The sequence below is a fragment of the Alligator mississippiensis genome, chromosome 1 (genome assembly GCF_030867095.1).
Source record: "Alligator mississippiensis isolate rAllMis1 chromosome 1, rAllMis1, whole genome shotgun sequence".
Classification (NCBI taxonomy): domain Eukaryota; kingdom Metazoa; phylum Chordata; order Crocodylia; family Alligatoridae; genus Alligator; species Alligator mississippiensis.
The window spans coordinates 256,363,136-256,388,576 of record NC_081824.1 but is presented as its reverse complement, the minus strand read 5'-3'; the positions used below and the strand labels follow the sequence as shown (position 1 = coordinate 256,388,576).

Sequence of the window (25,441 nt, the reverse complement as noted above, 5' to 3'; positions counted from 1 at the left end):
CCCTGCACGTCCCTGCAACAGGCACTGGTTCCAAGGGCAGGGATAGGCAGGGAGCAGATTTGTTGCTACGCCCCAGGCCCTGGCCCCCATGCTGTCACTGTCCCACAATCCCAGCACTAGCCCCAGCCCTGCCACCCATCGCTCTCCTAGACACTGATCCCTGCCCATCTGTGGCCCCATGCCATCCACTCAGCCAAGTATGTCTTGCCGGTGGGATTCCTGGGATGGTCTCTCCACTCACCTGTTCCATCTAGTAAGCCCAGCAGTGGATGCAGGACAGATGGACCTGAGGCCAGATAGGATCAGTTGTCATGGGTTTTCCCCACCCATGGCCCACAACAGCTCACCAAAACTCCTTAAGTGACCGGCCAAAGAATTGCCCACCCTGCTTTTGCTGTTGCACACAGTGTCTCCCCTGGAGGACTATGCTGGGAAAGATGGTAGGGTAGACAAGACTTAAGTCCCTGCTAAACAGGGCTGGATTCAGACTGGCCAGCATACTCATGAGATTGTGTAGCTCATTGGCAATAGCTTGAATTGTTTTGTCCTCCATATATACCAGAGTTAGGCTCTTGAGAATGAGGCCTTGCTTTCAGGAAAGTTAAGTTTTATTATCTCAAATATTCTGATCCTTTATGTGGCTCAACCTTTGGACAGAGAAACAATGTGCAATATCAATGTAATGCATATGTTTGGAAGTGGCAATGCAATGCTGGTTATCAGCTTTCTGTTGTTTCTGCAACCCAGTTTCTGCAATACAGTTTATTGAGTTATAATGTACATAATCATAAAACTAAATATCATATATATATATACTTACACAGTGAACATTAATCAATAACCAAGGACAAACCCTAAATAACACTATGTACCCATCACAATAAAGCAATTTCAGCAGCATCAACACAATACAACATCACAATACAACATTTCAATTACAAAATCTAAGGTGCAAACAGGAACAATCTTAATAACACCTACTCCTTAATATAGTCCCTGACCTATGGCAAGAGATAGTCCTCCTTCCAATGGGGTCCCTTGTGGGTGTCCAGGAGGCACCAGGGGCCCCTCCCCTTAGGGCCTTGACTAGGTGAGAGGCTGCTCACCCAGCCCCTTCTCTGGGTTTGCCCACCCCAAATGTCTTTCGCCTGAGGGACCCAAGGGCCCAGTGACTTGCTGCCTCACATGGCGGTGGTCAGGGCACAGCTCGATGGGGTCTCCTCTGCTGGAGCACGTCTCCAGGCCTCTCCCACATGACTGGGCTCCTCACTACCCTGTGCCCCACTCTGGGCACTGAGGGCTCAGCTCCTCTCAGCTGCTGCACCACTGCTGCTGGCTCCTGGGTGCTGGGCCTCACGCTGCAGCACTACTATTTCCCTGTCCCCTGGCTTCAGCACTGAGGGCTCTTTTAGCACAGGCCGGGCCCTTCAGGCTCCAGCCAGCTGTCCTCACACCAGGTGGCTAACCCAAGCAGCCTCTGCTGCCCCTGGCTCCCAAGGCTTGGGCCCATGTGCCGCCCTGTGCACCGTAAGACCTGGCTGCTTGCCAGGAGATGGGACCTGAGCTGCCTCACTGTGGCCCCCAAGGCCCTTGCCCCGTACACTGTGTGGCCCACTGGTCCTGCTGGGGTTACAGGCTCAAGCTGCCCTTGCAGCTCCCAAAGCCTGGGCTTCATTCACTGAACCACTCACTGTGATGGGCCCAAGCGGTCTTACACTGCTCTCAGGGCTGGATCTCTGCACACCGTCCTTGTGTGCCATCAGCAGCCCAAGGCTGCTCATCCATTGGCAGCTTCAGGATCCTTGGCCTATTGCCCAGCTTGTCTTGGCTCCGCTCTTCTTGAGTCCCTCGCTGCATCGGCACCCTGTGCTGGGCACCCAGCTCCAGGGCTCCGCCCCTGAAGTCTTCTGGACCTGACAGTTTGCAGTCTTCAATCAGGTCCGAGAGAGCTCTTCTCCCCCGCCCCTCAGGAAAGGGGCATGCCTTTATTTCTCTTGCTGCCTCCTGATTGGTGGATGGGCTCCACCAATCAAAACAGCAGGATGTCAAGCCTGGGACTCAACTTAAGCTCTTTGCCTGCTGCATTTCTCTCTGGCACTGGGTTCAGTGTGGTCTAGCAGTTACACATAGCATCATCAAAGTTGCTGTTGAGTCCGATTTGTACAGACAACTCCAATATCTGTGGATGCGAAAGCATGAACCTGTATCATCTTAGGTAAAGAACCAGAGCTCTTGAACTGTAAATAGTGCCAGATTCACCAATTACTCCTACATGTGATTAAGCAGTAAGGGTTGAGAAAAAGAGATACTATATAGATAACAAAGGTTCTATCTGAATGATGGCAGAAAAATTGATGAGATTTTGCTCTGTTATATCCTCAACTAAAATGGATACTGATTTACACCAATGTAAATTACCTTTACACCAGCAAAAAAGAGGAGCAACCCCATGGAACTAAGGAAAAAGTATCAGCCAAAAATATGCTGGCTTAGATGTCATGTGTCCATGGCTACCAGAGGAAATTTGTTTGCTCAATCCAACTGGTGTATTACTTCCTCTTTCTATCCAATACTGCATTTGAGCTTACTGTGGCTACTACTCCAGGATAACTGTTTATCTGTCCACTCCTTATCCTGGTGTAATTTACATATTTGTACAAAAACTGCGTAGATTACGCTGTTTCACATCCTTAAATTCTAGTCTCAGTTGTTTCTGAAATGAGCTTGAGGAAGTTCTTGTTGACGGATCTCTCTCCCTTACCTGCTAAATTTCTGGATGATATTTTTGTGTAATAAAACTGTAGCAGGGAGTGAAAATCATGGTGCCAGCAATTCATGAGTTAACAACACTGAAATTTCAGGCTCTGGGTTTACTTCAAATCATTGGGCCCAATGATTAAGTATCCAAATCATGCAGCTTTAACTGTCAATGATTCATTTTTTGAATATATTGGAACAAGAATTAAAGTTCAGTGATGCTGAACTTTGTTTTTTTCTCTCCAAAGGCATCATTTTAGTTCAGGGGTTGAAGCACTTGAATGGGTATGAGGATTTTATATTTTTCTCTCTGTTTTATATATTTAGTGAATCCTTCCAACATTGAAATAAGGATGCTTCCTAAACATCAAATTAGGACACAGAAGATAAGGGCTTAGAATTTTAAGTGAATTAATTAATTTTTAAGTGAATTAAGTGAATTTTAAGCACATGAGCTGCTCCTGACTAACTCCAGCATGAGCACTTTTGTTCCAGACCAAGTGTGGCCACATGGAGTTTGATCAAGGGCAACTGTGTGTGAGTGACTTACCCATAGTCTGTGCCGGAACTGTGAAAAGAAACTGGATTTCCCACAGTTCCATGCCAATGTACCAACCTCATTTTTGGTTCCCAAGTAGTGATAAAACAAATCTAAGACTTCTGCTTCTTTTGAAAGCTTTTCAGTAAAAAGCATTCATAAAGTTTTTAAAGGGTGGGGTATTTTTTTTTCTTTCTCTGCTTATAAAAAGCAGCCTAACCCATGATCAGTGTGACAGCACTAGAAATAAAATAAGCCCAACATTCTTTTTCAGGCTGTGGCAGCAGCAGAAACAGTCATGTCCATGTCCATCGAATCATAGGAGGCTCTGACACAGAAGAAGGTGAATGGCCTTGGCAAGTCAGTCTCCATTTTGTGGGAGTTCCTCATTGTGGGGCTTCAGTGATAGCAAGGGAATGGCTTGTGTCTGCAGCTCATTGTTTTCAGGGGACCAGGTAAATAATGACTTCTACTTAATGCACTCAAACTGTTCTTAACACATCTGCATGTGGTGGTAGATGTAGCACCCAATGGTTTAATTGCATACTCTGATATCATTTCACTTCATTTAACTCTGAAAATTAAATGAGCTGTTTCAGCCAACGTAATATTAGGGAAAATATTCCTTTTTTATATCTTAGTTCACATATGTGGAAAAACCTTACTTTTTCCCCTGGGTTCAAGCTTTTGAAAACATCTTTAAGCACAGACCCCTGGGAAGCTTAACTTTGAAATACAAGCAAGCATCTATTGGATAGTATTGGTGACTCCTGCCAACAGCAGTAGGCAAGATAATATGAAACATTAAAAAAAAGTTTTATGGATCAAAGAAGATAGCTGTCATGCAGCCTCTACTTTGGTTCCCTCCTGCTTGAAGTCCATTGTTTTTTTTAACATGTTGGTCTTACCATTATGCTATGGACGTGTTCCCTAAAAAGTTATCCTAAATGTCAATGGCGTATTGCTCTCTTCTCAATTAGGTTATCTGATCCTAGAGCTTGGACTGCACACTTGGGGATGCGCACTCAAGGGAAGGCCAAGTTTGTGTCTTCAGTCAGACGAATCATTGTCCATGAATACTACAACAGCAGAAACTATGACTATGATATTGCACTGCTACAGTTAAGCATACCTTGGCCTGACACAATGAGACATGTCATTCAGCCCGTCTGCATACCTCCTCTTTCACATAAAGCACATGGGGGTGAGAAATGCTGGGTAACAGGTTGGGGCCAAAGGCAAGAGGCAGGTGAGCCTTATTTAGCTCTGTATATAAGCAGCAGCATCTCTGTTCTCTTGAGTAAAGTTGCAGTGGCTCTGCATTTGACTTGTATCTAGAATTAATTGCCACTGCACTGTTTATTGCAGTAAAGAAGTCCAGGCTCAAATTCTCCTTTGCTTGCTCTATTCTTCATACTTGGTTAATGCAGTGATAGTATAATCTGTTAACTACTCATTTGTGAGATCTGTTGTAATAGTCTCTGTACTGAATTCAGAAATGGAGAAGATAGCTTTCTTCTAGCTTGTTAGCAGTTTATGTAAACACTTAGGGATTAATTGGCAATGATGAGAGACACTTTGTTATTTAATATGATAGTGAAATCTACACATTTATTGATTCAAACAGGGCTGTTCCATATGGAACAATACTTTCTAGAAGGAGATTTTATTTTGTTGTACAGTCTAGAGAGAATGGAGAAGCACTGTTTTCAGCTAACTGAGAAATGAGGTAGATCATAGGATAGTGGACATTTAACTGGGATACATCCAGCCCGACCTTCAATTTAATATGCTGGGATGTGTGTTTTGGATCACTGGCTGTCACTGTTAGTGTCTCAGCATCCCGAAACAACTTTCCCAAGAAAATCAAGTATGACATCTTGTTTGGAGAACTCAGCAGGCCAGAGTTCTTGTGGGAACCAGACAGAATGGGAAATAATGATTTGTGTTAAGGTCTCAGGGGATGACTCAGGGGTGGGCAATTATTTCGGGTGGAGGGCCACTTACTAAGTTTTGGCAAGCCATCGAGAGTTGCGTGACAGGCAGCCGGGTCAGATAACTGTTAATTTTCTAATTTTTTTTAGGGGCCCCGTGGGCTAGCTAGAATGGCCTGGTGGGCCGCATCTGGACTGTGGGCTGCAATTTGCCCACCCCTGATCTAACTGATTTAACATAATGTTTCTTTTTCATACTAACTATTGTATATTGGGTTAGGTTCTCCTAGATGAGTACTTACAAAACTAATCTGGGGTGGGTGACTGACATGCTGAAATCCCCCTAATCTGCTTTATCCTCTTTGAGTCAGAGTACAGTCCAGGTATTAATTCTTTTCTGGCATATCTAGTGCACAGCTTATGAGAGACGGAATCTGGGGTCTACTTCCATCTCCCAAGCCTTGTATTGTCTCCTCAGACTCTATTGTCACTGGATTATACCTATCACCGAATTCCAGTGAAGATGTGAACCTATTGGTTTGCATTTAAGTCTTAAACAGCTACGTGATAGGTGCAGGGACTCACTCACTCCATGCTTTTTCATAGCATAAAAAGTGCAAAGTTCCAGACTAAAAACAGTAAATCTTATTCAAGTTTCCTCACCAGTTGGGATTTCTTGGAGCATGAATTAAATTTCCTAGGGAATCTAGGATCCTTCTGTGGCACTCATGGCCTGTTTCTGAATCATGGGGTCTTCTCGGTTTGGTCAGTCCTCTCTGTCCTAGATTTGTCTTGCAGCTTCAGAGAGAGCCTCAAGAGTACACTTCTTCCTTTCTCCTGTATATCTTTTGTTTCTTTGCTTTTAATGAGGGCAAGATTGACAGTCAACTTGTTAATGGATCTTCTAAATTAGTATAATTCCAAAATGAAGAGGAACAAGCCTGCACACTACTAACACAAAGTAGGGAGAGTGGAAAATATTTTTTTTTAATTTAATTTTATTTTTGAAGTCTGATAAATTTGTATTGTTAGGCTCTTTTCTGTTTAAGTGGAGCAGTTACTACTGTTAGATCTGGTAGAAAAATATGAGTAAATTCTCTCCTAGCCAAAGCAGATATTTTGCAAAACATTTTAGAGATAGCAGTCTCCCTCCCCAGTTACTCTGAAACAGAAACCTGAACCTTGGGCTCTAACCAGGCCTGGGCTGTAACCACCAAGCTGCCAGTGAGTCCCTTGCAAAACAACATAACTTGAAAGGATACATTTTTTTTCTAATAAGAAGTGGAAATGTTTGGAATATCAGAACATTTCAAGAAGTGCCATTATTTTCTAAACAGCCCTATTTGTTTTGTCAAGATGCAGGGCAGTGTAGCCAGGAAACAAATGGGAACAACAAATAGCAGTGATAAACTGTTTCGAAACAGAGCTGTCTTTCATAGATGAAAGCAGGCCCTTATCTGTACAGTATTGGGTAGAGGTAAAAGATACAAACGAAGGAACTGACACTGTGGCATACATCTCAGACAAAACAGTTTATTTGTGGCCCACAGTCTTATAGTTAAGATTGTCTTCACCAGGCACAAGGGACTAAACTGTTTGTGGATAACATTTTGTAGATTTTTGCATAATTTAAAAACACATGAATAATTTTGAGGGTTTAATAAATCAGATTTTTTTCAATGTGTTTTCCAGATGATGATGGTTCAGCAATTCTGCAGAAAGCAGAAATAGAAATTTTTGACCAAACACTGTGTCATTCGATATATGGGCTTATCACTGCCAGGATGCTATGTGCGGGGGTTATGTCTGGGAAAAGAGATGGCTGCAAAGTATGTATCATCTAAATTCAGTTCAAAACCAGTTATTCTCTTATTGTTCCATTATGAGGAGTAGGAAAGTGATCACTGATATATTGACAATAGTTAACTCTCTCAGCACACATGTAGCTCTACCCTTAAAATTAGCAGTGAACAACAGATCTCCTTATCAGCAAGTCTGCCAGTATGAGCCAGTGGACTCTGTCCAAGTATCTCTGACAGTGAGCAGTGTGTGGCTTAATAGATGAAGACCAACTAAAAACGGGAGACTCTAGCATCACTAATGAGCTACTATGTGGAAATAACTTGACTGAACATTGAAAGCAAATAATCTTAGAATCATAGAAAATTATGGTTGGTTGGAGGAGACCTCAGGAGGTCATCTAGTCCAGCCCCATGCTCAAAGCAGGACCAGCCCCAACTAGATCATTCCAGCCAGGTTTTGTCTACCTGGGTCTTAAAAACCTCCATGGATTGAGGTTCTACCACCTCTCTAGGTAACCTGTTCCAATGCTTCACCAGCCTCCTAGGGAGAGAGTTTTTCCCAGTGAGTAATATCCAACCTAAACCTCCCTTGCTGCAAATTGAGACCATTGCTCCTTGTTCTGTCATCTGTCACCACTGAGAACAGTCCAGCTCCATCCTCTTTGGAACCACCTTTCATGTAGTTAAAGGCTGCTATCAAATCCCCCCTCAGTCTTCTCTTCTGCAGACTAAATAAATGCAGTTTCCTCAGCCTCTCCTCATAAGTCACATGTCCCAGCCCCCGAACCTTTATCATGCAACTGCTTACAATGCATTCTAACTTTAACACCGCTTAAAATTCCTTGGATTTCATATGGTCCAAGTGTAACGTGTAACTTCACCATCTGAGTTTTTAAGTCCTTCGCAGTACTGGCTGATATACAAATGTGGATTAAGCTTTGGACCTATTTTTTATCCTTCCATTAGTGTCAGACAAGGCAAGTAAAAAACATTTAAAGCTTTGTTTACTTGAAGAATATTCTCCAATCATGCAGCCATGTGGTTGGCTTGCTGGCCAAAACTCAGGGAAAGGAAATTTAATATGCATCAGCTATACTTCTCTGGCATGGAAGACTGGTATGTGTTCCCCTGAAGTCAATGGTAGTGATTGGTATCTGGTAATAACTAGAGTTTATCAAGTCATTGAATTTCCATTCTGTAGGAAAAGCCAACACTTCAAAATTTCCTGAATTGTGACAAAAAATTGCATCTTTGAATTTTACAACAATATACAAATTCTCAAATATTGCTTCAGTAACACCAAAGCGTCCTATTTTGGTTGTTGTTAATGATAATATCGGAGTTGGATCGTTGACTAATCTGTGAGCTAAATTGTGACAAAGTCCAAATAAAATCCTTCTACAATTCAGTCAAATAGCCTAGTCAAAAATCAGATATAATCAACACAACTGTGCCAACATTTTTAGTTAATCAAATTAGATACTTCCATTGGAATTATTATAACTAACTCTAGTAATTATCCTACTGTACCTTTATTTTGGGGCATCTGCTACCAAATTAAGGGCATACTTGAGTCTTACTCCTGGACATAAATTTGTGCCAGGAAGATGGAGGAATGATACAACAGATCATCAAATTCCCCCCATATATACATATAGTATTACCTGTAGGATAACCTAGTGATGGAGAAAAAGAAAAGCCGTTACTAGATTCTCTTTGTCAGGGTTCACACATTTCACAGGAGATGTTTTAATGATGAATTTTGAAATGCTTTATTATTTCTTTATAAATATTTTAAAGCTAAAAGCTGCTACACTGTGCTTTTTAATAATATAACGGAAGATGATGGCTTAATTAACCGTTCCAATTGGTTTGTACTTGCATTTAACTTAAATAGGGGTAGATTGGGTCCCTTACCATCCTTTTTATGTATCTTAGTTTTAAATTTTAATGACGTGTGTGTGTGTATTTTTAAGATGTTACCAGTTTGTGTGGAACACCAATATAGGGGTCTAGGTTTTTCCTTTAGAGGTATGCATGGAACTACTGCTAATGTATTAAACTACCTAAGAAATCAGGAGAAGGTGTGCATACATCAGAATTTCATCTGGTGTGCAGAGACAGAATTTCATCTCTGTCTGAATCTGGGAAAGATAACTTGAAATCCTCAATGACGTTATTACTTTTTAGTAGTAAGCTTAAGTCCAGTTTGAGGGAATTAAGCCTAATTTAATCACAAATCATGAAGAAATAGATGATGGAAAAGCTAAATACACAAGCATATAAATCAATGGTGCCCAACTCATGTAGCCCTGCAGACTGGATCAGTGGCAGACCAGATCTGGAGTGCAGAGTTGTATCGTCTGGCCTGTGGGCCTGGAATTTGGTGGTGGCAGCATTCATTGCTGTGTTTCCTGAAGCCCTGGCAGCTGCTACTCTTCCTGACACCAGATTTTTTCTTCCACAGATAGCCTTGCAGGCAAGATGATATGGCTCCATGCTCTGGATTTGACCTGTAGGGCTCCCACCAGGGTCTGGAAATTTGGTGGCAAGTGGAGAGCTGGCAACATTAATTGCCAAGCTTCCAAGAACTGTGACATTTAATGCTTCCACCACTTGCCACACTGGCAAAATTTTAGATCCATAAGGTTCCCCACAGGCTGGATGACAAGATTTCGTGACCTGGATCTGGCCCATAGGCCATATCTTGGTCCTCCATGGTATACATTGATGTACATGGAGAAGTTTGGTTTGTATTGTCATCATTTTACTTTGTTTCTTTGAAAAACAAGTTCTTGTGTAATTATTTAGCTCAGTGGAAGTTTAAGTAAATACACTGGGATTTTGTCTCAGTTGCTGTTTTTATTACAGATCCATGTAGAACTAAAATATTTATTTTTCAGGGTGATTCTGGTGGACCTCTGTCATGTCGAAACAATTATGATGGGAAATGGTTTTTGACTGGTATTGTTAGCTGGGGCTATGGCTGTGGAAGACCAAATTTTCCTGGAGTCTACACAAGGGTGTCAAATTTTGCTCCGTGGATTCACAGATATGTGCCTTCAGTTTTGTAATTCAGAAATGGTCAACTTGGAACAAAATTAATGGTGAAACCTCCATTAAATGTTATATTTAATTTAAAAAAATGTGTCCAGTTTCTTAACCACATTGCCAATTATCGCACATATGCCTGAGGTTTCAGAATGGATTTTGTTCACAAATTCTACTAGTTCTAGGAGAAAATAAGGGAAATACATTCAGGAAAAGTGTAAGATTGAATGTAATAAGTCACCTACTTCCCTTTAGAAAGTGACTTTTACTTCCATGTCTCAAAGTCCTCAAAATGGAGATAGTACTGCACAGTTTGCCTGTGTGATAGTTCTCAGATGAAAAGTTGAAGTCCTTTAGCAGGGCGTTTAAATACTGCTTTGTGAAAGACACTCATGTTCCTGTTTCTTATTCCGGCAAAAGTGTTTAAAAATGTGTGTGAATTTTAATTTTAATAGGTACAAACTGCAGCAGAATTGGGCACTGAACAAAATTAAGGTTTCAAGCTTTTTTTTATTTATCTCTAATTTACTTATGGTTAGTAATATAAAAAAGATATTTAAAAAGCGTTCTTGACCAGTGCTTTTCTACATGTTCCTTCTGTCTTGAGTAAAGAAATTCCAGTCAATCAACAGGCTATTTATAAGGTGGCCATAGGCTGAAAGAGGAGGACTACTTGAAAGAGAATTGGTTTCCTGCCATTTGTTTTGCAATCCTTAACCACAAAGGGGACTAACTGCTCTCAAACAGAATCTTTCTGGCTTTTGTATTTCTCAGACTTTTCAAAAATTAATTATTGAAACTGGGCCTTAAAAGTACTATTAGTTTTCTTGCATCACAGGTACAATTTCACTTTGTTTGTTGGTTTGTCCACATAAAGCTATTGCTTTAAATAAATAAATAAATTAGGAAGCTGAGAAAAATATTGCCCAACACTTTTCCTGTAACAGAGGCACAATATTGTTATTTTTAGTCATGGAAGTAATTTCTTCATGGAAGTTAAGCACTTTTGCTCCTTTGATACTATTCCTATGGTTTCCTTCTGGTGTTCAGTAGAATATTCAGTTCAACCTGAGGTTTACATTTGTGTAACACTAACACACACACACACACACACAAGCTCGCTCGCTCGTTCTTTTACATAACCAGCTGTAAGTTTATCTTGCTCATGTCTTTTCAAAGAAGACTAGTAACTGATCTTGGATATTTTTGTGGAATCCATATCCTACTGAGCCAGTTAGGAAAACAAAGAGTTACAGTGATGGTGACTTTTTTTCCCTTCCCACCTACCTTGATTGCAGATCGGCTGTTTCTCTCTCTAAGCAGTATGGCGAAGGTGCAAGGAAAGAAGCAAGAGGAAGACATACACCTCTTCTGAATGATGTTAAAACAATTAGGTTAAATGAAGTTTCTTTCAGAACTTTGATTTGCAGGAATCAAATCTTGCAAGCATCATGATACAGTCTGTCGCTTCCAAAAGGGTGTCAGTTGTATACAGCATACCATCTCCTGATGATTGTGAGTGTGTGTCTGGGCAGGTAAGGGACTGCAGCTAAGAGTTATTCCATGAGTTTTTTAAACAATAGTGTGTATTGTTATTTGGGAACACATTTGACCCTGCTCGTAACTGAGGTGATAATAAACTTGCTGTATCCTGAAGTTGGCAGCAGAAACTGAAACTGCAAATGAGTAATCTAGAATTGTGAAAGTTTCTACTCACGGTACAGCAAAAGCATATTGTTGCAATTTTAAAAGAAAATTTTTTTTTCTTTTTTTAAATGCAGAGGTATAGAAGAACAACTGTCCTCATTTTACTGTCTGACTATTTAATTCCGCCCTCCCCCTTTTTCTTTCCTTAAATAGAGTCCAAACTTGTATTGGGTCCAGTCTTCCGAGGAAGAAAGCTCATTTCTGAAGTATTCTTTTTTGAAACGGCTGAGATGGCATCTAGGAATATTACCCATTATTTCCTTAGCAGTCACTGTATTTGTGCTAGTCTTGCACTATTCATTATGTAAGTGCCATTTCTCTTATCAGTGTTTTTTGCTAAGCATTGAGAATTTGAATACATTATGCTTGGAAAGGTGCATTTTATAGAAAAGTAAATTAATGAGTTTCCCTTTTTGTTTATAGCATTTTGCACAGACAGGAGGGGGTGCATTGATTTAAGTGATAAACAGTGATTAAAGAATAATAAAGCTACAAATGGTCCTTTTGACTCTCCTGGCAAATACCATAATCGTGACAGCTGCAACTTTCAAAGGAGCCTACTAGATTAGCTGTCTTCAGTCCACGCACATTTTCAAAAGGGCTTGGATATCTAATTCCTTTAGACTTCCCTGAAAAATCCTAGCCTAAAACCATAAAAATGTGAATGTACTGTATATATAGAAATTGACTTACTCTTACCTGTTTTCTTTTCCTGTAGCAAAACAGTTCTGTTCCCTCTAAGGTGTTGTCTTCAGTCACTGAATAAAAGGTGCTTGATTCAATGTGTGCACCATATAGCCATGTACTTCTCTTAGAGGCCTGTCTTCACTAATATCAAGGTTTAATCTAATGCTTTCACAAGCATCTGTAATGTTTTCAACAATGTCTATTAAGCTGCTAATGCATGATCCTTTATATTTATTTTTTATTTTTAGCTCCAGCATTCTCATTTATTTATATTGGTGGAAGTGTAGAAATCCCAAACCTGACTTACACAAGTGACCTCACTGATCCAAAGTCACAGAAATTTATACTGCAAGCAGAAATGATCCAGAGTTATGTAAGTTCTCATGTGTAAAATAAGAAATCTCGGAAGCATTTCTTACCACCGGTTGAAGTCCATCTTGCGAAATTCCAACTTTAGTATAAAGTTAAGCTTTGAGTCACAGGTATTGTTTCTATTCTTTCAAATGAGTGAAATCTAGGATTAGTTTGAGAGAGTTAAGTTACAAAGCTGAAGACAAGTGCTGGATAAGATGGGCAAGTGGCTGGGAGGCTGTAAACCTGTTGTGTTGCTGTAGCGCACTGGGAATATAAGTAGCCAGGTGCAGTACCCTCGTCTTAGAGGAAGTACAAATTCTTACATTAAGAGAAACCCACTACTCTGTTCATGACATTTATCTTTTCTATTTGTTTTTTCTGTCCATCTTAACTATTTTGAATGGATTTGTTTCCCTTTGTCTGTGGGGTTTTAAGTACTGTTTAAATTGAATATGCACACTTTTTTTTGTTTTCCTTTACAAGCATCACAACAATGCTTGCATTCTTGCACTTCTCATGGCTTGTATTTGTGAGATCAATTCAGTTTCCTGGGTCCATGCGAACAGAAGTTTTAGACACAAAGCAGCCCTCTGTTAACCTGTATTTCCCAACAGAGTTAATCTAGTGTCTCAAAGCTGCTTTATATGTGGCCAACATGAGTTATCCATGACTGAATTATAAACCAGAAATTTGCCATGCTATATAATGAATCTAAATACATAATTAAGTTTAAAATTTTATCAATCCCCTTAGAAGGCATCCTCTTTCCTGGCTAAAAATCAAAGATTTACTTTGACTTGGTTGTAAAAGAGAGAATTTTTCTGCATTGCAATGAAAATTTTAGCAGAAATATGTACGTGGCTATTGCTCTTAAAATTAGAAAGTTTTTATCTTCTGTGAAAATGATGACAGTATCTGCAAGATGCAGCTTACTACTGAGGTGATCACACTATGACCATTTTAAAAGTTTATTAGACATAAAAATGTAACCAATTTTTTTAATCTTATATTTGTCTTTCTAATTATTTAACTGTCAGTTTGCAGAATTCTATGAATCTTCTACCTTAGGGAAATATTACTTGAACTCAGTGGTTGCTGCATTTAGGTAAGTCCATGTACTCTAAATTAAAGAAATGTTTCTCAGTATCTTTTGGTATTTTTTTGTTTTGTCTTAAATGGCTTAACTGGGATGGTTATGCAGAATTGAAATAAGAGAAAATAGGCAAGTTTGGTAGCCTACTTTAAAACCAACAGCTATATGTAATTTTCATGGCTTCTTAGCACCTTCTCTGAAGAGTTTTGCTGTCAGTTTTTGTCAGCAAACAATAGATACAATCAGGCAAGACCAAAGTTTTACTTGTTTTATAGGTTTGCTTCAGGGTTATTTAAGGATCGCTTTTGAAGCTATCCCTCCCTCTGATGCAATTTTGAAAAGCAGTTTCCAACTGGATTTTATCTGTTTCTATTTTTCTGTGTAATTTGTTTCCTCAAGCTGACAAAAATGCAAGACGTGTTCTCAGATTGTGAAACAAAAATTCATCTGTTTTGAATTTTGGCAGACAGTTCTCATAAGGAATCAGGACTTTCATTGTGGGAAAGATACATTTCAGGGGTGAGAGTGGGGGACGGCCTTTGACCATTTCCAAAACTGTCCACTTAAAAACACTTGCACTAAGAGAGTCGACACAAACATGTATACCAGCAGCCGAGCCATCATGCAGGAATTTTAAAGTTTAGTGTGCAAACTAGTTAAACTTGGCTCTAAAACAATAAAAACCCACATAAATGTATATAAAAGCTTCTTATAAATCTCCCCTTCCTTCCCATAGTGAAGGAGAAGATGGTCTCAAAGTCTACTGCTGGAGTATATTCTGGGCACCACAAGATATTACTGGCTCTTTCAAAAAACTGATCTCACTGAAGCAAAAGGAAATCATCAGGAAGCAAGTACCTTGGGATGTTAATTCTTCTGCTGAAAGCTTTTTGGTAGAAGAGAATTTTGATCTCTTTACAATGGATCTTTTTGGTAAATATGCATCTGATTAAAAATAAGTCTAATAGTTCTTTTAAAATATGTATGCTTTGCTCATATCTGACTAATATTCCCTTTTAATTTAAGTTGCAGATGCTACTGAGTATGGTGTGACCTTAAAGTCAGGTAATTAAATAAAAGGTAATAATAAGTAATACTACTTGCAAAAAAAAGTGCCTTTATCAACAAAGTGATCAGAGCCCCAGGCATGAATTATAGTAGTCAAGAAACCAAATGAGAATGGGGACCCCTTTGTTGGTCACTGTGCATACATAGGAGTGGACAGTCCCTCCCTTGAAGAACTCGCTTGGTCTAAGTAATAGTGTGATAATTCTCTGCAAGTGCTCTCCAAAATCTTTTACATTTGGATATCTAATGTTGAGCTTTTAAAACTTGTTTAGGAACATGACATTTTCAAGTTTAATGAGAATGTGCAGCCTTCCATGTCTTGTAGTGATAAAGATTGCTGCTTAGCACCCAGAAAGCAAGCCATTTCATAGATCTTCTTTTCTTATAGGTTGAACAGCTTAACTCTAGACACCCAACTTAGAAAATATTGACCATCATCATTGGAAATATGCAGTTCCACTGGTTTTCATTTTTGCATGAGGTTGTCTGCCTCTGACCTGTATCTCAAGATACTTTATAAACTCAGGGCAATAGACTCATGTTAGAACTGAAGCAGAAAGAGAATAATTTAGTGGCAGAGGCAAGGGAGAAAGTGTTTATCCCATGGAAATTTAAGATGGTAGGGATGAAGAAGATTTGTCAGGCTGACAGCAAAATGAATAGGGTTTCAATTCACTTCAGGAATGAATTATGTGCTTTTGTATGGGAAGAACAGCCTCTGCACATACTGGATTATGGAGTACTGGAATTTGTTGGCAGGCATAGGAGAGAAATGTGTATGTGCGTAGGGTTTCTGCCAAAGTTAAGTTAATCTAATAGCATAAAGATATACCAAAAATGGCCTACAGACTTACAGAAGAAAGAGTTCAGGCTGAATTGGAAGGTCTGAGTTGAGAGGAAGCTACAGGATACAGATCCTTGCACACAGATTCTCTTATCTTTAGGACATAGAAGTGCTCCTAGAGATGTGCAGCTGAAAGATATTGATGTGGCAGCAACACAGCTCTTCTACACTGGTCTATCCATGTGGAAACATAAGCTCCAAGTGATAAGAATGATGGAAATGGCCAAAAGTACTCACGACTAAAATAGGTTTCTCACATTCTTTCAATTTAATGGTGAAATCAATTATTATGTTTTAGGTGGTGGGATTTGGGGCTTGCATTTCGTAATGTTCATGTGAAATGCCTGTGTGTTCTGGAACTTGAGCCCTAAATTTGAATTATAGAGGGGAAAAAAGCCCTAAATTTGCTTCGTTTGTTTGTTTTGTTTATGAGCATTCAATATTTTACATACACATAAGCTGTCATATTAACTTCTTAATTAGAACTAATTGTGGCCTAATGACTTCAAGCATTAGGAAGTGCAATGAATGCTCCTTTTGCTGAAGTTGCTGTAGCATTGCAATTAGCACTAGTGAAAATTGTGAGATTAGCAACAATAGAAAGTAAGACTTTAGATATCTACAGACCAACTGTATGAAGCTTTTATTTTCATAGTTTTACCTCAGCCTTGTTGGAGAAAGGACCACCTGTTTGTTTGAGAAGGTATTGCAGTATAGTTTTATCATATGTTCAGTCCTTGTCTTGTCTGCTGACATCTAGAATATGTCTGTTGTGATGAAGCCTTATTTTGCAGACAGCTTCTATCCATTTGATTTATACTAAGACTTCCCCGGTTTAATTTCTATTTGCCCTCCCTTGGTTTTGAATTTTGCAGCTGCTGATGTAGTCTCTTTTGTTTAACAGTATCCTTTGACCTATATGCAAAGCCAGGTAACAACAGGAGTTTGACTTTGGTGAATCCCAAGAAATCTTTTTATCAGTGGCGGCTGCGAGTTCCTTCTAACTATGTTGTGAGACTTGTCATTCTTACATTGCATGGTGTCACTCCGGGGAGCTGTGCATCTCACAGATTATCAGCATATGATTTCCTCCTCCCTCTTCAGAACAAGATCATTACGAGGTATGACTGTACACAAAATGCTACCTTTTGGGCTTAAATAAAAGAACAAAAACCCCAAGCACATGCACCCACTGCCTGTAGGAGCTCTTCTGAACACATCTTTATTCAAAAACATTTGCCTGAGGATTGAATAGCTCAAGAGACTGGCAATGAAATAGAGAATCATGCACCTTGAAAAAGTCTGTTCAGAATACAGCCAGGGTTAGTAGTGACTGAAATTCAGTATCATTAATATCACAAACCTATCTAAAATGAGTAGATGGGCTCTTGCCAGTTCTTATTAACAGATATCGACTTGGCAAGTCTTAATGATATTTAGTTCTAATACTCACCTTTGAGTTCAGCAAAGAGACCAGATATTGTGTAGCCACCAATTAGTGTTAGTTTTAAATTACCCTCAAATTAGTATTGGAACACTTGGGTAGCTTATGACAGGAAACTCCTCTGATATACTTTTTTATTTATGGTGTAGACGTCAATTTCAAGGGCCATCAATGTTCCTCTTACTACTTTTAATAAGAACACTACTTTAAAACAAGCAGAAAAGAAAAGTTCATTAATATCAAGCAGCTTTTTCAGTATTTTCAGGTCCAGCTTTGGATAAGGGCATTTCCCCCCAATTTATTTCATGTACTTAGTATATTTCATGTACTTAGTATACAGAACTAGCTTATGCATTGATGCTTGTATATAGCAACCTACAAAAAATAGGGTTTGAGTACACTGAAAGAACTAGGTATACTCAAGAAAAAGAATCATATTTGGAAAGAAAGTCTATATGCAATTGGAGGTTTCTCTCTCAGCCTGTTCTCGTTCTGGAAAAACTTATTGAATGTTGCCACTATTCTTAGCTAAGAGGAGATAATCTGTAGGGTTTATACTATTTGTGTTGTATCCAGTGTTATCTTTGATATAAAAAGTTTTTAGTACTTTGAGTATTTCAGCTTTTGTGCATGATCCAAGACATGTGAGAGGAAAAGCAGTTGAGCTGTTTTGAAGGACCATCCTTTTCTGTGTACTTGGCAGTGTAAGTCATGTTGCAGGAGAAGGGAGAACGCAGCTATATACATGGAAAATGAAGACTTGAGGTTAACATCATGTACTTTAAACCCCAGCCCTATTGGTTTATCAAGTCAACTGTAGGGAAATCTTCTTTAATGATCCTTAGCATTTAGTTTCTTCATGATACTTTTGTATAGGTATCCCATCCAAGCAGATAACCATGTCATAAATGGTTCTAATTTACTTCCTATACAATGCAGTGGTGAACATGTACCATGGCAACAAGCTAGCTATGAGGGTATGAAATAAGGCTGTGATTATATACTGCATAAGCATGCATCTTGGGTAAATTTTCAGGCCCTTTTTATGTGTCCTCACCCTCTCATTCTTGTAGTCCCAAGTCAAAAAGGCAGAGCAAAAATAGAATGGCTCAAACAGGTGACTAATATGTAAGGGCATTGGAAGATGACTATTTGATGATGAAGAGTGGAGAAAAATTAAGACCGCTTAATTTTGGTAAAAGATGAATAAAAAGGAATGCAATAGAAGTATATTGAATAATATATGGTTTTTAGAGAAGGTAAACTGGCAACACTAAATAGGCAGTGTCTCAGTAGAGGAGTAGGAAATGAAACTCATTAAGGTTTAACTCATTAAAAAGTTAAGATAATGAAAAATGTATTTCACACAGTAACCTTTTGCAGTTGGTTGGTGCATCTACACGTGCGCTTTACCGAGGAGTTAACTAATTAGCTCCACAGAAAAGCATAACCATCTACATGTGCATTACTATTGGCTTGCAATAAATTAATTGACTCCACCGTAGGATAGTACTGTTGGGAACAGTACTATCTTATGGCAGAGTCATTTACTGCATGGAAATGCGTATGTGGTCTGCAGCAGTTTGAGCCTGGGCAAACCAGGTTCGGGTGGGGGCAGCCACATGGCTCTATAGTTTTGTTACTCTCATGTCCTAGCCAGCCCCTCTGCCACCTGGGAGCCCTGTCAGCTGATTAGGGGTTTGGTGGGGTGGGGGTTCACATGCACCCCAGAGTCTAGGAGCTCATAGCTGATGTGGCTTCCAGCTGCAGGGCCGCCCCGGGTGGCCCCACCACTGGAAGCCTGCATCAGCTGCAGTTTCCCAGCTGCAGCAATGCCTGGGGTGCTCCCACTGCTGGAAGCCTGCACCAGCAGCAGTCTCCTTGGTACAGGAAAGCCTAGGGTGTCCTCATGTCTGGGAGCCTGGTCAGTTGAGGGGCCGCGCAGACATGGGAGTTTACTACTTGCTAGTGGAGGCAGAGCCTGGGATCATGATCCCAGGCTCCCCCTGGACCAGCAATAAGGCATGATAGAATCTAATGCATAATCCCACAGTCATGCCTCCTGCTATGCATGTGTGGCATAGCAAGAAGCATGAACATGCGACTCACACATCAGCTCCCATCTCACCTTTACCTGCACATCTAGAGGGGCCCTATGGCATAAAACAGCACCAAGTATTAAGTATTGGAGTGCATCTGTTTTATTCTGTTGGTATATCCTCTAACAAAATGGAGTCCAGGGCTCTAGGCATTGTTACCATATAATTGAGCAGAAGTATAAATAATATAGAAATCACGGTCTAATCAAATCTGCATGCTTCTCAGGTGGTGTGGAGTACCAGGGGCTTGGAATCCCCCCATTGTTCGGTTAACTTCATCAAGTAATGTAATGCTGGTCACCTTCTCGCTGGACAAAAGAAAAGAGAACAGCATACTAAAAGCCTACTTCCAGGCAGTTCCTAAAATTGGTAGGTAACCAAATCAAGTTGCACGTTGGACATAGGCATATTCATACTTCATAGTCACTAGTAATTTAAAACATTACTGTCTGGGTTTTCCCTGAGACAACGATATTGAAGTATCATTCTAATAACCCACACTGTCTGCTTGAAGCAGGTTTCAGTCAGCTAAGCAGAGTCTGGGGAATACTATCCTTCTGCTTCTTAGGGTTAGTCTTCCTGGGGTTAGAGCTAGAACATCTTTCCCATAGGTGACTTTTTGTTCCTGGCTCTAGGTAGTTCATTAATGGTGTCTGCTTCTGCATATACACAATTAGCATCAGGGTGAAGTCCCTCTCATGCCCCTTCCCCTACTGCAACCCCTGCTATTCATGCCCCTTCACCAAGTGCTGCTGATTTGTTACCTGTAACGGTAAGTTTGGCTGTAAGAACAGGCACTGCAGTGGTGGAGCTGTGTGGCCATGTTGGGCTGCATCAGATCTTTGTGGGCCAGATCTAGCCCATGGGCTGACCCCTGAGTGCAACTTATGTAATTGCAATTTCTGTAATTGTGTTGTTAACTAATGTTTTTTTTTCTCCCAGTATGTGGCGGGCGTTACATCTCGTGGAATGGGACTGTGAGCTCCCCTTATTATCCAAGTTACTATCCACCAAGCATTGACTGCAGCTGGATAATCAGAGTAAGTCCTTGCACTTGAGATTCATTGTGATTTTGTGTGAAGTTCTTCATTGCACATCCTGAGGCAGTAAAACAGGAAGGAAATAAAGGAAACCATTCTGAGAGCCATGCTAGCAACAGTTTTGAACAAATCTGAGGACAGTTAAAATTCTGGGCAGCAGAGCCAAGTATGGCTGCAGCTCTGGTTTTGGGGTCTTTTCAGAGGCGAGAAGGGGCACTGTCCCTTGAGGAGACAGGATTTGGCAGTGTTACACACAATGTGCAAGATAGGAAGGCATCTTAGATGGTGAGGGTATAACAGTTTCTGTCACTGCATGAGTTAGGATTAGTGTTCCATATTGAGGGCATTGCTCAATTGTTTCAGGAGGAAACGTTATTCAGGTGTTTTTTTAGTACAGTCCTGTTTTTCCCTAAACATGCTAGAAACAGCAGAGGCAAGGATTTTTGTGGGTGACATCTTTTATTGAACCAACTGCATAGTTAGGATGCAATGCATTCAGATATCACCCACAAAAATCATTGCCTTTCACATTTCCTGACCATCATGGAGACAACAGCACCCCAACACTACTAGAAACAGTAGAAAGTTCCCTTACTTGGATGTATCCAGTTTTGCCTTTCCAGTGAGTGTTGTGTCCCAAAGCAGCTGTCTCTTGGCTTCGTATCTAGGCCAAGCTCACCACTGGTGCTTTTTTTGTCTGCTGGCTTTCTACTTCGTGAACACAGATACAACTGCTCAGGACTTGTCTATGCTTACTTGGCTCTGCTGCCCAGAACTCCTGGTGACAGAGAGCTGCCACCACAGAACGTGTGAATCCATGCATTTCTGAAAGGTCTGCATCATTTGCTGATGAGAACACAACTTTTGAATGCTGCTTTATACTGAGCCAATTTGAAAATATATATTTGCCATAGTAAAACTCCTTTCTTTTGTTTTTCAACCCTTTGATTTTAGGCACCATTGCCTGGCTATAAGTTGTCACTAAAAATTCTTGTAATACAAATTCAGGAGAAGACTCCAGGATCTAGTAAATGTGATAAGGATTGGTTAGAAATTGATGGAGTTAGGTGAGTTAAACAAATTATACTAATTGCCTGGTGATCTTGAGAGAGGATGTAATTAGTGCTATAAAATGTTTTGTACTAAAACCTTGTATTTCTCAACTGTTTCTTGTGAAGAATTGTACAGCTTTGTAAACACTATCACGTTTTCACTCTGACTTTATTACCTGTGGATAAACAACAAACTTATATCACTAATGGTAGCATCGTTCCTATTTCATAATAATAAAAATGTGTTTAATTGGTTAACTTTGATTAAAAACAGTGGTGGTCCATGAGATCCACTGCAGGGTTTTTCATTGGGCTGCTGGAGCTATGATTTTTGGCCACCCTCTTGAAATAGATTTCTGTTCTGATGGGTGAGTTCCTTTGTCATTGCAGAACTTTGCTTTGTAGTTGCAATGTATCTGTAGTGATTGCAGTTTGCTTTCATTTTTCATGGCAATATAAAGTGTTTTAGAAATGTCCAGTGTCCATCATTGGGAAGGAATACATGTAAGTTTATATGCAGTTGGACTGTGGAATTCCATGAGTGGAAACTGAACTTCTTGGGTTTGCAGAACTGAACAGGAAACCTTTTAAAGAGACTTTTTTAGAAGGGCTCCAGTTAGATAGGCCATAGTTTTTAATGTCGGCCTTCTTGCATACTTGTTCTTTGGCTTCCTGTCCTAATGAAAATCAGTAACTTCAAAGATAAGAAAAGTATCCTTGCAGGGGAGGGGAACCACACACACTTAAAACCCCTATGACCTTTTGGGGAACTTGTATAGATTTTATTGGAACTGTATTGCCCATGCATAGATATTAGTGTTTTTGTATGGTGAATAAAAAAGAAGGCTGGGGTGGCAAGATAATCTAAAATTGCTACGTTAAAAAGAGTTAAGATCTAATGGAAGTGGAATGTTGTTATAATGATTCTTTTCCCTTTCCAGGTATTGTAAAGCTATTGCAGAAGGCCAGAGAAATAAAGACTATGGTTATTCAGTTGCAATCAGTTTCCATTCAGATGAACTGGTCACTCATAGAGGTTTTTACATTGAATATAAAGCATTCAGTTACATGGACCGTAAGTGGATACAGGTGCATTTTAATTTAAGGGGTTAATATTTCTTTTGCTTCTTTAATCTTGTTAAACTTGTAATTCACTAGATTAGTTACATTTATTAATGTAAAAGTATTTGTGTCATGAATTTGGATGTTTAAAGCATTGGACTTTTCACTGAATTACATTGAGAAAATAGGACTACAGCCTATTTCTGTTAACTGGCAGATAATAGTTGAACCTCCAAAAATTTGTCAAATCCAGTTTGTTGAAGGCTTATGAAATTCTCAAGCCATTTTAAAAGGTCCATGTTGTGATCACTGCCACTAGTAGGGGGAGAAGGGGTAAATTTAGGGCTTGTCTTCTCATTGATATCTATCTGGAATAGTGCAAAGTGTGACTTGAAAGTGTATTAACTATTCCTGATTACCTTAGCAGTGGCTGCTCTTACTGTGGCTTTCCAGAAATGACATAAAGCAAATTAATTCCAAAATAAAAGCAGCCACCCAATGAATTAACTAGGATGTGAATTCAAAGTTGACGAATTGCTTCTATTTTGTTCTGAACTAATTTTCAGAATAGTTTGGAATAAACTATAAGCCCTTAAAGGAGTGGCTAAGGTTTGCCTGCTTTATTTAAAAATTTATCAGCAGCTGTCCTCTAGTCAGCATTTTGGATGACTGATATTTTGAAAGACCTCTACACTCCCCTTTTCAGACACCACCTCCTTTATTAACAAAACAAGTATTGATCTTCAGAAGATCTATGCAGTATCTGAAAAGTTGTGATCAGGTCCTTAGATGTCTTTACTATTGAGAATTGTGTGTGGTATCCTTTTTTTGTTCATTTGGATTTGTTGGTGAGGTGTTTGTTTGCTTTTTCTGGTCTTCTGATTTGTTGGTGTTTTTAATGTTATCATATTTCAGTAGTTTAGGACTCAGTTTTACGTTTTAGCTTGGGAGAATATGGGCAGGACCAATGGCCATTAAGACTTCAGCATTTGGGAACTTCCAGGGATGCCGTTTCATCTATGCCTTGGTGATTCTTGTTTCTAAAGTGTCATTGGCTAAGGGTCCCTTGGCTGCCTGGGTTGCCATATGGAATAGAGAATGGTACAGAACTAGAGCTTAAAAATGCTTTTCTTTAAAGAAAATGAACAGAGTTCTTTCTCCTTACACTAGTGGTATGCACTCATTGTATGCTCTTCTCCCACTTGGCTGTGGGTATGGCAATACATAGCTAATCCAGTGAAGACCAGAACGGTGGGCTTCATGGTTCTGTGTGTAGGGCCAGCCAACAGCAGTGGGCAAGTGCTGTAATGTGGCTACCTAGACACAATGGCTGCCTGTACGTTTGCTCGGGGGCAGAGGGGGAGTTTTAATTAGAGCAGTTCCCAGACAGCCACTCTAATTAAAATGTCTCACTGTCACATGTATTAAACACCTATGGGTTTATAAATGGCCTCAGGGTGCTTTCAATGAGGTTTAGACAAAGTGTCCCAGCAGTCATTTTTAAATGCATGGGGGCTTATAGACATGATGATCAGGCCACACTGGGGCCTTCTAATTAGAATGCGGAGCAGACTCAATTAATCGAGTCTGCTCTGATGTGTTCTAATTAGAATGTGATTCAGCACGTATATAGGCAGCCTATGAAAGCTCAGTGAAGGATGTTGGCAAGGTGTGTGGCTTATGTGGGTACAGGATTCTGAGACCTGTGTTCTCCCAATGCAATCCTGCCTGATAATTGCAAATTAGGAGAAAACAAATTCCTCCCTTCATAGACTGCTGAGTATCCATAATCTTTCATTATTTGAGATTTTACTAAAGTGTTGCAATAAAAACACCTAGATCCATGTTGTGGCACATGTAGATATATATAGAAAAAAGGATGTGTAACTGTGGATTACCCTTCTTCAAGATGTGAAAGGAATAGACAACTACCTGAAAGTAATTTATCAGATCCTCTTTCCCCACTTCTGTGTGAAGTATACAGAAAAGTAGACTCAATTCATTTTTTCTGATTGAAATTAATAAAACTGTGGGACAAAACTGGTGGTTGGTTCTGCCTGGCAGATGTAGAGGTGAAAGAGAAAATTGGGTTCTAAGCTATTTCAAGAATGTTGTGACTTTTTCCCCATCTTTGGTTCCTTTAGTTTGTCCTCGACAATTTAAGTGCACAGATGGAACATGCATTCCTTTAAACAATCAGTGTGATGGACGGCAAGATTGTTCAGATGGCAGTAATGAATTAGATTGTGGTAAGTTTGTAATTATTACTGTGGAACAAAAGTGGTGCACCAAGGCACTTGTGTGACTGTATAACATTAAAAATACAGAGGGATTAACATTTAATATACTAACTTTCAGTACTGTTGCATATACCCCATAGAAATAAAATGTATTATGCATCAGAATTTGTAAATAGCTGGAAATTAGGAAGACAAAGGGTAGAAAAGGAGAGGAGGAGAGAGTGGGGAGGGGGAGTATAAATGGTAAGGTCAGGCAGCTATGTGGTGAATCAGATGTCAGGCAGGTTCTAATGTGCCATAAATCTGGCATCTGATTCACCAGGTACCTGCCTGACCTTACCATTTACACTTCCCAACCCCCGTCTCTGTCCTCCTTTCCTTTTCTACCCTTTGTCTTCCTAATTTCCAGGTATTCACTTTTTCCCAAACTACCTCTTTTCTACCTTGGAGAACTCAACTATAATAGTTGATCCCTTACTTACCTTGGCATTATTTCCCTTACCCTTTTTTTTCATACTTTTAGCTTCTTTCATTCTTTGGATATCTCAGAACAGCAGACTCCCTATGCCCATAGAAGGGTGCTTTGCCTGCACACTTGCTAAGAACTTTTTTTCCAATGAGTCAGTTGTTTTAATAAAAGATATCACCTCTACTATGTCCTTAGACCAA

The 25,441-nt window shown here is 39.8% G+C and overlaps 2 protein-coding genes across 5 annotated transcripts in view; both read left to right on the top strand.

The window, feature by feature from the left end:
• TMPRSS7 (transmembrane serine protease 7) overlaps positions 1-10,671 on the top strand; it is a 54,668-nt gene extending 43,997 nt beyond the window's left edge. Inside the window, exons 15-18 of the mRNA XM_006270579.3 lie at positions 3,570-3,750; positions 4,276-4,544; positions 6,922-7,058; positions 9,935-10,671. Coding sequence (XP_006270641.1) covers positions 3,570-3,750; positions 4,276-4,544; positions 6,922-7,058; positions 9,935-10,105 — 758 coding nt within the window. The 3' untranslated portion in view covers positions 10,106-10,671. The remainder of the gene's footprint in view (positions 1-3,569; positions 3,751-4,275; positions 4,545-6,921; positions 7,059-9,934) is intronic.
• A 3,184-nt stretch (positions 10,672-13,855) lies between these two features.
• LOC102571438 (suppressor of tumorigenicity 14 protein homolog) overlaps positions 13,856-25,441 on the top strand; it is a 31,734-nt gene continuing 20,148 nt past the window's right edge. Inside the window, exons 1-9 of one of the 4 annotated variants that reach the window (XM_019476024.2) lie at positions 13,856-13,935; positions 14,660-14,856; positions 14,950-14,988; positions 16,740-16,956; positions 19,605-19,747; positions 20,321-20,418; positions 21,373-21,485; positions 22,412-22,545; positions 24,677-24,781. In XM_019476024.2, the coding sequence (XP_019331569.2) occupies positions 14,844-14,856; positions 14,950-14,988; positions 16,740-16,956; positions 19,605-19,747; positions 20,321-20,418; positions 21,373-21,485; positions 22,412-22,545; positions 24,677-24,781 (862 nt within the window). In that variant the 5' untranslated portion in view covers positions 13,856-13,935; positions 14,660-14,843. The other 3 variants (XM_059720526.1, XM_059720527.1, XM_059720525.1) reach the window with 3 other exon arrangements.